At 38.9% G+C, this 15,693-nt stretch overlaps 1 protein-coding gene and 1 pseudogene across 10 annotated transcripts in view; one reads left to right on the top strand and one right to left on the bottom strand.

Annotated features, from left to right (window-relative positions):
• Window positions 1-2,138, top strand: part of HMGCLL1 (3-hydroxymethyl-3-methylglutaryl-CoA lyase like 1) — a 255,407-nt gene extending 253,269 nt beyond the window's left edge. For all 10 annotated transcript variants that reach the window (XM_054698883.1, XM_054698886.1, XM_054698885.1 and 7 more), the window contains one exon: window positions 1,809-2,138. In XM_054698883.1, the coding sequence (XP_054554858.1) occupies window positions 1,809-1,910 (102 nt within the window). In that variant the 3' untranslated portion in view covers window positions 1,911-2,138. The remainder of the gene's footprint in view (window positions 1-1,808) is intronic.
• Window positions 2,139-14,589: 12,451 nt separating this feature from the next.
• LOC119252578 (TLC domain-containing protein 3A-like) lies at window positions 14,590-15,359 on the bottom strand (annotated as a pseudogene).
• Window positions 15,360-15,693: the final 334 nt, after the last annotated feature.

Below are 15,693 nucleotides of genomic sequence, written 5' to 3'. Positions count from 1 at the left end.
TCTCTGCCATGATTCCTCACATATTCCATAATATTTTTCAGATGTCTTTTACTATCCTTCTGTCTATGGAATCACAGCCATCCACCTCCTCAATGAATCATACTCTTCCTAGAAGACTCAGGTCAGGACTTACACCCTTCCTTCACACATTCCTCTTTGCTCTGAGAACTGACTGCCCTGTGCCTCTGCCCTCACAGCCATTTTGGGTCTCCCTCTATCAGTGACTTACTGTGTAGTTCAGGATTTTTCTCTTTAAGGGTCCATCTTCCTGCTTTGAACATAAGCACCTCAGAGACAGAGGTTACCTTCTACATGAGGTTCTCAAAATACAGAATGTCACAGTACTTGAGAAATATTTATGTATCTGATTGAGCTGCACTTATTTTTAAATCACTTATTTCATAATGATATATGTTCGTTCAGTGGGAAAGAAAAGTCAAAGTGAATTTTGTCTTTGGTATGACGTCAAAAAATTTCACTACGTAAGTCTTATAAATAGAATTCTTGTTAAGGGAAGAACATTAGTGAGTGAAATCTTCCTAGGGTCCCTTTTTCAGTGTAATTCAGAAATGAAATATAAATGTAGTTATTTATAAAATTTAAGTATCATTGAGTTAGAATGTTAACCTAAAATACATGTTAAGGTACTCAACCTAAAGCTTTATTGTGACAAAGCCAAATTTCTCAAACCAAAGCAAATACTGGTAACCTCAAAACACTTTATACTGTAGTAAAATTCATTTAAAAGTGTCACTTTACAAAATATTTTTTGATCATTTTTAAAGTAAAATGCAAAGGATAAGGTGATCAAAAATTAATTAGCTACATTAAAATGATAATCTATGATCAGTTATGAAAAGCCCCTATGAGCATTTATGTTTGTCTAAGAAAATGACGTATTTACATAAATATTAAAAACTACTCCCTCATAGAAAGGAAGCCTGATTCTGTTCAATTTTAAATCCACATTGTTTCTAGTCCATGTTGAGGGAGGTCATAGAAGCTTATAAAACACTGTATGAGGGCAAATCTCTGGTTAATCTGCTTAATACTCTTTCTCCCTCAGTGACAGCAAAGGTGCTGGATAGGGACCTTGATGGTGACCTTTTGTTACACCAAGATGGAGAGATGAGGAACATGCACTGAACTTGGCCGTCATACCCAACTGCTTATCTGTCATCCATGGATTTATCTAAGCCTTTGTTGATCCTATTTATGCTTTCAGACAGTCCAGCCTCTCAGGCAAACAAGTTCCAGATGTATACTAAATACTACATTTTATTTCACCTACCTCCTTCAATATCATATTAGCGATAAGATTCAATATCACTGGTGTTCAGAAACATTATTATTTCTGAATGTGCTAAAAAATTAGGGACCACCTTTCCTATATATCTTACAGTTTTATGAATTTGTTTTTTTTTTTATATTAAGGGGATTTTTTCCTTTTCCTTAAGTCCTTATCTATAAATCTGCCAAACCATTATCACTTTAGTTATCCTTCATTGAAAGTTTACAGGTGGATTCCAGTTCCATTAGTGTCCTTCTAGAGTTTAGGTTTCAGCCTGAATTAGCCTATGGCTTTATACAAGGGTAAGCATCAAGACATCGTTTAATAAAGCAGAAAAATCTAATAAAACATTCACTACATGATTCATGAGAACAAATGTTGTCTGCAAGTCAATAATGGCAGCAATTTTGTTTGGTAATTTTAAATGGTTTATCACTGATAAATTTAAAGTGAATCTATTTTGTTTTCCTTCTTGCTCACCCCCTTTCCAAATGATGTCTCTTATTTTCCATACCAGGGTGTGAATCTTTACAAAGTGATGGATGCCGGTGACTTTATTTGCAAAGCTGTGAACAAAACCACAAACTCTAAAGTAGCTCAAGCCTCCTTCAGTGCTTGATGTGAATGAATTTGTGACTCAAGGCAGAGAAGATCCATTTTGGCTACAAATATTCATCTGAAAATCATTACTGTCAACTTGTTCTGAAATGTTAAGTAGCATAGAAGAGTAGAAAAAATACTTTTAAAAAGAATATAACTGGGTGGATTATGAAGTCAGTGGAAAGCAATGCCAGTCGTCAGGTAAACAGCAAGTTGAGGCTAAATAATAGAACTTTAGACGTACTTTGAATTTGTAGTAAATTCTTCTGTTTTGCTCTTCCAGAAATAACTTTTTAATTTAGTAGACGTGAAAATTGACTTCAGATTTCCCTAAGTATCAAATACTGTGTTAATACTTAATCAAGCTGGCTTAGCACAGTGCACGTATCGTCGGTGGTTTATGAGCTCCTGCAGAGTGTGCGAAGTGTGTGGCCTCGCTATTATGCGCTATGCCTCCGGATCTCAACTTGCCACTTGCCAAGTCAGTTAAGTTATGGACCAAGCGCCAAAACGCCATCTGACCCTACATAATTTTTAGCAATAGAACTTTTATATTTCGAGTATGGCTAACATCTGTTAACTATTTCAATGACTTTATCTTGTTCCAAGAGCCTGTGGTCAATGGCAAGATGCCATATCCTGGAAACATATTACGACCTCCCATGTTTGTTACATGCATCTAGTTTACCATACCTTCCCTTTCATCAGTCATAGTTAAAGTCACAGTAAAAACCAGCATGGTGGTGGTGTTGCTTGGCTATAGAGAAATGGGAGGCACAGCTTTGATTCCAATGTCTCCATTGTAGCGATGAGAATAGGTTGATGCATATACAATAATCATCTACATTTGTAATTTTCAGATCACTTCCAAATTGCTCATGGAACTATTGTGATCCTAAAAATATTAAGACATTTCTTAACTCATGAATAAACTATTTTGCTTTGATTCAGGGTACTTTGATTACATCACATTTTTGAGGTTGGCTTTTTTATGTTTATTTTTGATGTTGAAGTGGCTGAAATTTTATCTCTTGGACTGGATACCTTTACCAGAAATAGCCAAGATTAATATATCAAACTTGAGAAGAGTTAAGCAGGAGAATTATGTTAAGAAAAACATTTCTACAACCTATGCAAATCATGTGGGGACAATATTATTACATGTGGGTCTGAAATATCAGTTCCATTATTTATGTAGTCTTCTCCAGTGTTACTGGATGATCTTATCTTGGAATAAATTTGAATAAAACTTGAAATATCAAAGTGAGTACTGTCAACTTTCTGTTCAAAAAGCATCAAAACCACTGAAATAAGAGAAATTCAGTATGATATCATTACAGCTAAGTTAACTTTAAATATATACAATAATGGAGAAGCAGCACAAGGGAAACACTGATAATTGACAAAACCAAATTAATCCCCATGGAAAATGCCAACTCATCAGGTTGTGATGGTGGTAAAACAGGAGGCTATCATCTGGAGGGCTGAGTAACTCTACCTTTGGGTAAATGTCAGTGGGGGAAGGGCAGTGCAAGGGAGTAAACAAAGTCATAGCTCTTTTTTAAAAGATTTATTTATTTATGCATACAAGAACTGGGGTGTAAGCCAGAGGTTCAGGGGTGAGATGATTCACCAGAGACAGAGTGGGGAGCAGAACAGGTGGATCTACTGAAAGACACTGCTGAGGGGAACAGTAGGTAAGACAGGAGAGGTCTGTTGTACCATGTGGATCAGCTCCCTGGCGAGCTGGGGATCGAACTCGTGCTACATTGGCTAGCAATAGCTTGATAGAGCAGTCTCTAACCCCTGAACTACCAGGGAGGGCCAAAGTCATAGCTCTTTTACATGACTGTTTCAGCTCCATCTCCCTTGCGTGTCACTATTGACAAAGTGCTTGCCCCTGTGCTCTGGCACAGTAATGGGACACCTGTCCTAAATGCATGACAGGGCATGCCCCCGTCTTCTGAGGGTACTTTTCCTATCTCTTATGGTACCATGGGTTTCTTAGTTTTGAGTTATTTGGAAAAGCATCTATTGAAGCAAACTGCTTATAGAAACAGCTAAGGACAAAGCGTTGCTGTTTTGAAATAAAACACAAATTCTTCAAAAGGCAGAACAAGCAGTAAAATGCCAGGTGCAGTCTTGCACACATTTAACTGCACACATATCAGTCTATGGATTCATTTCCAAAAATATCTCCCTGCTACCTACTCACACTCATCAGTTTGTATTTTCGGTATTTGTGATCCTTTGTCCACCCAGACTGTTTAAACACCTCTGCTAATGAGAGTTTCTTTTCTAGTTTTTTTGGGGGAAGGCACAAAATCACATAAAGCTGCCTAATGTCCATAGGCAGAATGCCCCTATATTTCAAGTAACCAGGAAAACTTGGAGTCACTATAGGACTCACCCACACATAAAACCTGTACCACAGTGAGCCCTGGGGAAAGGCTTAAGAATGGCAAAGCAATCATGACTCTATTGAAATACATATCTAACAGTCTTCTATGACATCTGCCCGTAAGTCAAAGTAAATATTGTTTACATGTTCTAGAATATGTAATTTATTTTATCACATGTAGATGACTGATTATAAACAAAGACTTTAAGACTAAATACTCTGAAAGCTATTTTCTAAATTCTGAATTCATAAAATTCACAAAGCAAGTAAATGGAAGCTGCCTATGACAAAAAAATCAGAATGCCCTTCTATGTGATTTACCATGATCAACATTTAATAAAGACCCTTTTACATGCACTTAGGTGGCTATTTGTTTTTATATGTATGCACCTTGCCTCTCTAAAATGATAAAATCCAGATAGCCCAGAGTCACAGGTTATTTAGGGTTGAATAGATAAACCACAAATATCTACCGTATCACAACTATAAGAAGATACAAGGTTTGGGAACCAGGGGCCTCCCTGGTGGCATAGGGATTAAGTCTCAGTACTATCACACTACCACACTACCACCGCTGTCACCATCAGCTGTGGCAGTAGACCTCTCCTGTCTTGCCCACTGCAACGCTGAGCAGTGTATTTCAGTAGATCCACTTGTTCTGCTCCCCACTCTTGTCTCTGGTTAATCCTCTTACCCCCAGCACCTCTGGCCTACATCCTAGTTCTTCTACGCATAAATAAATAAATCATAAATAAAAGGTCTGGGAACCAGCCAGGAATCTGAGTTGAAATAATTAGCAAGTGAAGAGTTACTGTGAACACCAATAATCATTTGAATTTGTTGTGGTAGAGTGTTATCAGCTAGGCTCTTTTAAATTTTAGGTGATAGCCCTGAGTGGAGAAATCAAACATTGTACAAAAATGAACAACGAAGTAAACATATATAAAAAAGAATATAAACACAAATTTGAGAAGATATGTGCACCCCTCTGTTCACTGCAAAGCTATTTACAATAGCTAAGTTGTGGAAACAGCTGACGTGTCCAGTGACTGATGAGTGGATAAAGATGATGCAGTGTATGCACAATGGAATACTTCAGCTATGAAACAGACACAATCTTGCCATTTACAACAACATGGAAGGACCTTGAGGGCATTATGCTAATGAATAGCTCAGACAAAGACACATACAGTATGATTTCAGTCAAAATTGAAATATAAAGAAAGCAAATGAAAGAACAAAACAAAACAGAAAATGTTTAGATACAGATAATAGACTGGTGGTTACCGGAAGGGAAGCAGGGGGAGGGTGGGTGAAATGCTGAAGATGCTGATGAATGGAAAGTAAACATTCTGTAGTGAGAATGATACAGGGTATATAGATGTTGAATCATAATTCTGTACCCTCCACCATAGTTTAACTCAGTGGATCAATTATGTTTCCAGCAAAAAATATCTCACCATTCCCCTGCTTTTCTAGTCTCAAGGTGTTGGTTTGCCTTCTGGGCTCCTTATCCCCAGAATCACCCAGATTACAGCACTTCCAGGCCTCATATTCCACACACAGCCTAGTCACTGAAGAGGGGTTTTTCTTCCGCAAAGTCTTGTTTTAAATTCATGAAGAACATTTCTTCACCCTGCCCCAATCGCTCTTCCTGTATATTTCATTGGGCAGACTATCACAGGCCCTTTCTTATACTCTTACATGGAGATTAGATCATTAACACAGGCCAACAAGGTCACTGGTGACCTTGAACTGATGATCAGTGAAGTAGTGGGGAGCCTGGCAGGTGTACCTTTTATGGTAAGACAAGGTAGAGGAATCCAAGGCAGAGGAGTTAACAACTCTAAGGAGCTCTAGCTAATTTCTCAAACAGGAGGAAAGGATAGAAATTGAGTTTTAAAATTTGAGAGGTTTAGGTTTTAAGGTGAAAGTAGCTGATCCTGCTTATTAGGTTTCTACTCATTTCAGGAAGGTACAGAATGAGGTCTCTGAGCATCAGAATTGGGGATGGAGTGACAGCTTTAGAGAATCAAGTTTGAAATCTATCCAGAGCAGTGTTAGAAGTTAACTCACTCTTACAAGTTTCCACAGGTGATTAGGTGCTAAATCCAAGTCCACTCACCTATCCTCATGCTACCTTCACTGCTACTGGACACACTGGCATCTCTTTGAAGTGCTTTTCAATTTCTGAGGCACTGCTCCATCTCATATCCCACCAGCCCTTTAAATGTTGGTGGCCCCCTATCCTTGGTTTAACAATGGATCACAATGTAAAATTGCCTGCACCCCACTAGTTAAGATATATCCCAGGCCCAGCAAAGTTGTCATCACCTGTGAGCTTTTGAGAAATAAAGATGCCTTGGCTCCTCCCCAGGTGCATGGCATCAAAATCTATATTTTGGGGCCTCCCTGGTGGCACAAGGGATTATAATGCAACCTATGAAGCTATCCACAGCCACTACAATAGAAGTTAGATCCCTGGCCAGGGAGCTGACCCACATGGCATAGCAGACCTCTCCTGTCTCTCCCGCTGCTCCCCTAAGCAGTGTATTACAGTCAATCTACGTATTCTGTTCCCCACTCTGTCTCTGGTGAATCCTCTCGCCCCCTGCACCACTGGCCTGTACCCCAGTTCTTGTATGCATAAATAAATAAATCTTTTTTTAAAAAAAGTCTATATTTGGTGCAAGATCCTCACAGGACTGCCTTGCTCAGTGCTTATTTGTACTGGCCTGCTTGACGTCTTCCTGGTGTCACATGGACATCGAAGCTCCATATAGTCTGGCTAGAACGGCTCTCCTCATATACTGTGCTCTAGTTCAGTGTCTTTTCTCTGCTCCTGGAATAAGCCTGATTCAGATGCATCTTTGGTCCTTTACCTTTGTTTTTCTCTCTGCCTGTAGTGCCCTTTCTCTGATGCCTAGCCAGGGCTTGACTGGCAACTTCCTATCATTCAGTCCTCAGCATAAATGTCTTAAGTGAGTTTTTGTGGACGGTTCAGTCCAGTACATCAAGATTTTGTTACTCAGCTTGCTTAATTTTCATTTTGATGATAGAATCTTTACTTAATTTGGCCGTTTTCTTTTTTTTCTGCCAGAATATGTTCTCCAAGAGAAAAAGGGCTTTGATTTCTTCTTCATTCTTACCTCCTTAGTGCCCAGCATACAATGTTAGGGCCTAGCAACAATAGCTATTTGTGAGGCTTAGTCTGAAGGAAAAACAACTAAAGAAATGAGCTTGATATAAATTTCTGTGAACATAAGAAAGAAAACCATTTGGCCTAAACTCTTTCTTTTTAATATATATCTAAACATTTCCTGACTTCTTGTTTCATAGTAGCTTTAAAATAATGCTTACTGAAAATTCTTGAAATAGAGTTAAGGATATTAAGGAATGGATACAACTATGTACCAATTTAAGAGTGTTTAGATATGTTAGAGAAATTGGAATAGTCAGAAAGCCAAATATCCTTTAAGCAATAATCAAACCGTCAGGATTGGTAGAAAATCTTGACAATATTGGAAACAACAAAAATCTGAGGTGGAAAAGAGGTATTAATTTCAATAAGTGTATGTAATTTCTCTCTCTCGCCTACATACATACACACACACACACACACACACACACACACTCATAATAAACCATCCAACTAGGCACAGTAAAACTCAATTTCCTCATCTGAACTTTCTACAGCCTCTTTTCCTGTCCAAGGAACTAGAACCGAATTGTGTATTCAAAAGTCCACTGTAAAATGTCATGTGACAGCAGCTGCCATTTATGTGATTAAGAGAAAAAAATTCATAATTATTTTATATCAAGGTTTCATTTATTTAGTATTTGTTAAGTAGTTCTCTTCGGTATTTCAGAACAAGTTTTAGAATAGATCAATTCTCAATTCTCCATGGCTGACAGAAAATTACAACCAACCATATACCCTGCAGTTTTAATGTAGGTTGCACATTCATTCCATCGCTCATGGAGGACAGGAGAGGGGGGTTAGCAATGCTGATCCCTGGACCCTGTCTCCAGAAATTCTAATTGAATTGGTCTAGAGTGACTTCAAGTATCATGACGTGTGTATAAGCAGTCCTCATGTGCAGCCAGAGTGAAAATGTCCTGTCCAGTGGAATATTTCAAAGTGTGCTCCCAGGACCAGTGGCATCAATAATGCAACTAATTTTCCTGAGAACTTTATTCAGATGAATCTGAATCATCTGGGAGTTACCTGGCAAAAGTCACACCATTAATTGTGCATTAATGTATACTCCAGAGAGTGGAGGAAGTGATGAAATACCAATGCATTAAAATGCAAATTAGAACTTACTAGAAATGTAAAGTCATGGTCCCCAACTCAGATCTACTCAGCATATCAGACACTCTAGGATGAGGTTCAATTATTTGTGTCTTCATAGGCCTTCCTGGTGTTTGTGAGGCACCCTGAATCTTCAAATACTTGTCTAAGGTGAATTGTCTTCCAAAACAGTGACTTACCACAGCTATAACTGAGGAAAAAGTGGGCAAGACTCAGTTTGCTGCATTCATACAACTAAACATCCTTTAAATTAGCATTCAGATAATCCAATCTGCTATATCATTCTACATGTCCAAAGTAAGCAGGAGGGGAAGGGAGACTCTGTAACACAAAGTCGATGTCTCCTGCCATATTCCTCACTCTGACTGCTTCCCAGCACCCTAGAGTGTGTTGAGGAAGGCAAGCAAAAAAAAAAAAAAAAAAAAAGTTGGCCAACGAGCTAGACCTGCATGATTAGTGGATCCTCACCACCACTACTATCCTCCACAACCCTAGAAATGCTAGTTCCTTCTTTTATCTCCAAAGCTCCCAAGGACATATCCCTGAGTGAGAATAAATTGCTAAGATCATGTGGATAGTACACATGATTAAACTCAGTTCATGTCTCTATTTTTTTTTTATTATTGATTAACTTATTTTCTTACATTGTTGTTCATTTTTGTAGAAAATTTAATTTCTTCCCTCAGGTGGACTCCCCATAAGTCCCCCACCACCACATCACCCGTGAACCATCACCAGTCCCTTGTGCTCTCCCCTCCCCTGCTGCATGCCTTACATCTGTAGTTTGCCTGCAAGTTTTGTCTTTTTTTTTTTGACCCTTTGTTCAGTTTCACTATATACCTCCTGTAAGTGAAACCACCTTATATTTTGATATTTTTCTTTTTCTTTCTAACTTTCTATATAAACTTTTCCGATTTGGGGAACATACATAGAAAACTACTTGTGTCACAGTCACTCCAAAGTCTCTATGTAAATTGTCTTGGTTATTAAAACTATCACCGACCAACATGGAGTGGGCTGACTTTTTCTTGGGTCTCTCCTTGCGCTCTATGCACGGGGGGGGGGGATCAGTTTCAAATTATACCTGACTTGTGACCAATGAAGTGGAAGAACAATTGAACAGACTGTGCTTCAGTAATTCTCCAGGAGGCTGCAATTGAAGACAAATTCCACCCGTTTTTATATATGGTATCCCTCAACTTACTGTAAGTATAAAGGCAAATTAAAGTGAGTACTAGAGACCTCTAGGGATGACCATAAGGAATAGTTAAAAAGTAATGTATTACTTGAGGGAAGGACACCCTCAAATTGTCACCTAACTACACTGCCCTTGAGAGAGGCAGCACAGTGGCCTTACTGCATTCCATCACCCTTGAGTCTTCTTTGGCACCATCTGATCTATTATTCAATGGCTCCACAACCACGGTGAATGCCTTTAAACCTCACTTCAGACCTCACTCCTTTCACCTGTAAAACCTGGACAATAATAGCCCTTATTTATACAGCTGATGGAAGGATTTCATGAAATGGTTACAAGTGTTTGGCAAAATGCCTGGCACTCAGTAAGTGGTCAATAAATGTTAACTATCATCATTTTTATTATCCCTTTCTATGGTACTACCTTGGAGTGAGCTCTTCCTCTATTATGAGTTGCTTAACCCTTAGGGAGGCTCTTATAAAAGATCATCATACTTTCTCCAGTTTCACGTAAAGGGTATATTGGCTAAAAGAGCTGCCTAGATCCCTAGATCACCATCAAATCCCAGAACCACATAATTGAAAATTGGCACCAAAATCCCACACTCTACATATTATGCTCCATCTTGGAGCCATGCATTCTGAGCTGACCTTTTCTGCATTTTATATGACTATAGTTACCAGAGGAACTTACTGAGACTTTCCCAGGTAAATCTGTCTAAAGATATAATAAGCATAATCTCCATACCTAAAGTCATAATAAGCATAATCTCCATCACCTAAAGTCATAAATTTCATGAACATTAGTAATTAGTCCTATGTTTTCGGCAGCTGGACAAGTGAGCAGGTAAACTTGATAAATATTGCCACAGAGTTGTTAGTGGATATTTGATGGAGCTATCTAACTGGGCAGGCTTCTATTTTCTCCGTGTCATACAAAATACCATTCTGTGTGCTCCTGTTGTGACACTGTGTGTATAAAGTCAGAAAGGGTTATTCTTTGCATCCACAGGGGCTATTTATCCTCTGACCTCATAGCCACAGTATCTAGCTCCCACAGCTTACAGAAAGGCTTATATCCTTCTAGGAATCAGAGGAAATACCTCCAAACTTATGGTAACTATTTCATCTGAACTTAACTTTCTCCAGCTTGGTTCTTTATAGGACAGTCACTGATAAAATAGGCAAATCACAGGTAGCCAGATAATTATCTTGAATCTTCTGAATCCTGAACATTTTAAAAGGTTGTGAAGTGAATACTTTGTCTAAAAATCTTCCAAGAAGAATCTCAAGTTTTCTCTTCTAAAATCATTTGTTTGAAAGGCTTCCCTGGTGGTGCAAGGGGTTACGTCTCAGCACTATTAAGCTCTTGGCAGCTACTACAGCACAAGTTCGATCCCCAGCCAGGGAGCTGACCCCCATGGCACAGCAGACCTCACCTGTCTCACCCACTGTTCCCCTCACCAGTGCATTTCTGTCAGTCTGCCTGTTCTGCTCCCAACTCTGCCTCTGGTGAATCCTCTCACTCCCTCCCTGCACCTCTGGTCTGTACCCCAGCTCTTATATGCATAAATAAATTTAAAAGAAATCATTTGTTTATGGTATTAAAATCCAATTTCTTCTGATAAGTTTGCAATAAAAGATAGGCATCAGGAAATCACCAATGTACCATGAATTTCAATAAAACTTTTTCTATGAAATCAATGGTGGGATTTAAAACCCCAGTCATGGTTTTGTAAATCATTTTAGAAGTGCATTTGAGGCTACACTTATATCTCTTTGGTAACTTTCATTTTTTTTTAACCCAGCATTATTGACATGTAACTGACATATAATTTTGAGTAAGCTAAAGTTGCAAATGTGCTGATCTGATACAGGTAGATATTGCAAAAAGATAAGCTAAATGTCTATCACATCACATAATTGCAATTACCTATGTCATAAAAATAAAAAATTATTGCTTAGCAACTGAAAAATACAATATTATTAACTATAATCATTATACTGAAATGGTGGTTTCCAGGGCCTAGGGGATAGGGGGTGATGTGGTCAAAAAATACATTCTTCCAATTTATATTTAATTTCTGGTGACCTAAAGTCTGGTTATATCTTATAGCAGCCTGTACACTTGGTTTCCTATCACATTTATGTAAAGAAAACATTAAATACATGATCCTGTACTTGAACAAGAACCAGTATGTCTTAGGGTTGTCAATTGTTAATATCTTCATAGATACTAAGGAGCAAAAGAGATAAGATTGGAATTATGGGTTTTTCTTTCCTATTGATCTACCATTCAGGTGACTAGTGGTTGGTTGTTCCCTGGGCCTACTGGACATGACAAAAAGTATATTACCATCATTAGGTATTTAATATGTGCAAGATTAATTGTACCCCCAGTTGGCATTTTGTGATGTCACATTCATTTCAATGACAGCTTTTAGGATTGCACTGACTCCTTCCATATAAAGAACTAAAGGTCACTAATGCATGGTCATACTCTGTTTTTATATTATGTTGATATTGTTAACAAAGATATTATTAGCCATAGTTTTTGTTGTTTCATTTTGTGATTGGGTGGCATTGGAGTTTTTGTGGAGGGTAAGTGAAACATATACATGAGTTGAGGTGTGAAGCTGTACCCCTATAGTTATACAGCCATGCAAATGAATGGTAGATCAATAACATTTGATTAAAATAATACTGTGAACAACCATGATTTAATCCATTTAAATATCCACATTAGTCACTGTATTTTTTATCCAAATTATGTTCTATTATTCCTAAAATTCAAATTGAGGCTGACACAAGAGATATTTTCAGCCTTCCAAATAATTCAAAAGAATGGATTACTAATCAGCTATTTAAAATTAAAAGAGGACATCTTGCCATTTGTGACAACAGGGGAGTAGCTGGAGGGGATTATGCTCAGCAAAGTCAAAAAGAGAAAAATAAATACTGGGTAATTTCACTCATATGTGAAATATAAAGAAATAAAGCAAAGAAACAGACAAAACTATGCCAAAACAAACCCTAGGAATCTGACTGCAGAACTCAGGTTACAGAGGAGAAATTGGGGGTAGAGAGCACAGGAGAAGGAGGCCCAATGGGCTATGTGAAGGATTAGGGTGCTTTGGTGTTGGATGTGGTATAGTAACATACATCTGAAGAGGTGTAAACCTATACCCCTAAATCATATATAGTGTTGTGAACCCATGTTATCTCAGTAAGAAAAAAAAAAGAAAAAAAAGTATCAAATTTTTCTAGAACAATTTGATTACAAAGTAAGTAAACCCATCTGTTTCACCCACAGAATGTTTGAATAGGTGACCAGAGTTGCAAGGCAATGACTTTCCTTCAAAATCATTTATGTCTATCTTTGCTTTAAAAAGTCACTTTATTTTTTATATCTAATAACTTACAATGACTGGAATTTAGATGAATTAGAGATGGGCTATTAAAGATACATGATCTTCTAAGGTGAGTAAAGGTCTCTACATCCCAACTCTTTGAAGAAGAAATGTATCTATAGGAAGTATTATTATGGGCAAGATTTATTTGCTCCCCAGTTTTAAAGTCCCCTCCTAACATACAAGGCCATTTCCGATATAAATTTAATTTGTCATTTTACTTCATCTTCTGCTACCCCATGATCCTCTGCTCAATTCAAATCCCTTCAAAAGGAATCACTATTCAGGAAAGTCTTGTTTTTCTTCCTTTTTTTTCCCGGTCCCTGACACATTCTCACCTACATAGCTGCTACTCAACCAGCTATTTCCAGGGGAAATTTGTTCATATTCTATCACTCTTCAGTGTGATTATTTGCTGCATGCCAGTATTTCTGACTAGACTGTGAGCTTCTGAAATACACAGGCTGCAACTTAGTACTTGTGTATCCCTTGTGCTTTATATATGACATAATGTAGCATTCATCTCATAAGTATCTTTCGAATGAATAAATGAGTTGGCATGTTGATTATAGTAAGTGCCCATATTAACAATATAAACTTCATTTAGTAACAGTTGCAGTTACTATTGAGATGTATAAAATAAAAATAAACCCTGTCCTCAGTGGCCTTAGACTGTTTTGTTTTAGGAAAACATGCTCTCATTTTCCTAATTTGGAGAAGCTTTTACTCTTAAGACCCTCTTGACATTTTCCATTTCACTTACTATTTTAAATTTCTGAAGTTTGGAAAACCCAGTGGAACATTAGGAAACAGTCAGAGTATATTTGATGTTGGAATCATTGTTCGAATTATCTTACATACAAAATTAATAAACTCTTAATGAACTTGTAGGTGCCCTTATAAGTGATTTGAAAATACACAAGTGCAAATTAGGGCTTTCCCTATTGGGCATATATAAACACTAAGTTCTGAGGTTTTAATAATGAACAAGGCAAATGTAGTCCCTGTCTGTCAGTATTATACTCAAATTCTAGCTTTCCCCAAAACTGCCATTTGCTCTGCAGGGCGACAAGTATAGATTCAGTTGAGTTCTGAAGCATATCTGCTGTGTTTCATGAGCTCTTCCAGAAGAATATTTACACTGAACCCAAGATCTATATCAGCCAATGTTTTGGGGAACCAATGACTGGACAGGGCTTAGCGCTTAATTGGAAAAGTGGAGGTGATACAATATTCTCCAGAAAAACTCAAACGCTTCTGCTGACCAATACTCAAAAGGCTGAGACCACCCAGGGCACAATTTGGCCTGTGGAACACTGAGCGAAGAGACAGCTAGTATGAGGATGCACCCTCACGGCCTGACTCCTGGAAGTGATTAACCATCCTTTTTGGCCGGGGCACTGTCAAAGAGCTGCACTGCCTTCTTGCACAGCAGGGAGTACCAGTAGATCTGGGGAGCAATGAGGAAGGCATCGACCACACTTCAGAAGAAAGGGATGCAGAATGGCAGTTGGAATAGGTTTAGCCCCTGCTATTGGCCATAAGACTCATACGTGAGGGGAAAAGAGGCTCTGACAGGAAAGGAAGGTGATCGACATGGAGACTCCATTCACCTTGTAAGAAGGGTATGCTGCTGCTTTAGCTGAATCAGAACTCTGCCCAGTGACACAAATGGAGTGCTCAGTTCTGCTGTGAAGATACAGCCGACAAAGAAGTCCCCCAGTTCTCCCCTAAACTTCTGTGTGACTGGCACAAGTGCAAACATAATGCCTGCATGGTGTGGGACCACGAGGCGATTTTTAATTAGAAGTTTCAAAAAGTAATGAGGGAGTGTCTGCGGTTCTGGGCCCTGGTTCGGTGCCATTCACAGAGGTACATGGCATAGGAGTCATAGATCATGTATGGAATCAAAAACCAGATGTATTCTCAGGCAAGCCGGTGCCTGTCGGAGATCATGTCGCTCCAGGAACCGACGACGATCCCGGAGCCGGTGGCCAAGTCAGCCTGCACTAAAGAAACCAGCCTGATGCTCATCATCGCGCAGTTGGAGTCTGGTCATTCTGGCAGCCCACAGCGCAGCCCGCAGGTGCAGAGCGCCAAGAGCCTGGGGAAGAAGAGGAAGCCCCAGAGCAGCGTGAGCAGCATGGGTGCTCCACTTGGTGTGTCTCCTGTGGGTTCCGGCTCTGCGCATCTCTGACTCCATTTTTGACTTGTAAACACTGGTAGATTTTAAGGCCCCCTCACCTCGCTTCCCCCTTCTGTGCCATAGCTGGCCACACTGGTAAGAAAGACTAGGTTTTCCCTCCTCTCTCCCTACCACCTGTGGTGGTGGGGAAGTTGTACTATGAGATTGCCAGCAGGAAAGTTCTAATTGTGCTTGAATTCCCACCTTGGTGTATGCCCCAGTCACAATAAATGTCAGGGGCACTCACTCCTGCCTCTGCTCCTGCTCTTTTCAGATCTGCTTGGATATCTATTC

This window comes from Talpa occidentalis, unplaced genomic scaffold, assembly GCF_014898055.3.
Source record: "Talpa occidentalis isolate TD23 unplaced genomic scaffold, MPIMG_talOcc4v2.1 talOcc4.2, whole genome shotgun sequence".
NCBI classification, from domain to species: domain Eukaryota; kingdom Metazoa; phylum Chordata; class Mammalia; order Eulipotyphla; family Talpidae; genus Talpa; species Talpa occidentalis.
The sequence above is the reverse complement of the archived record's forward strand: the minus strand, read 5'-3'. Positions and strand labels throughout refer to the sequence as shown.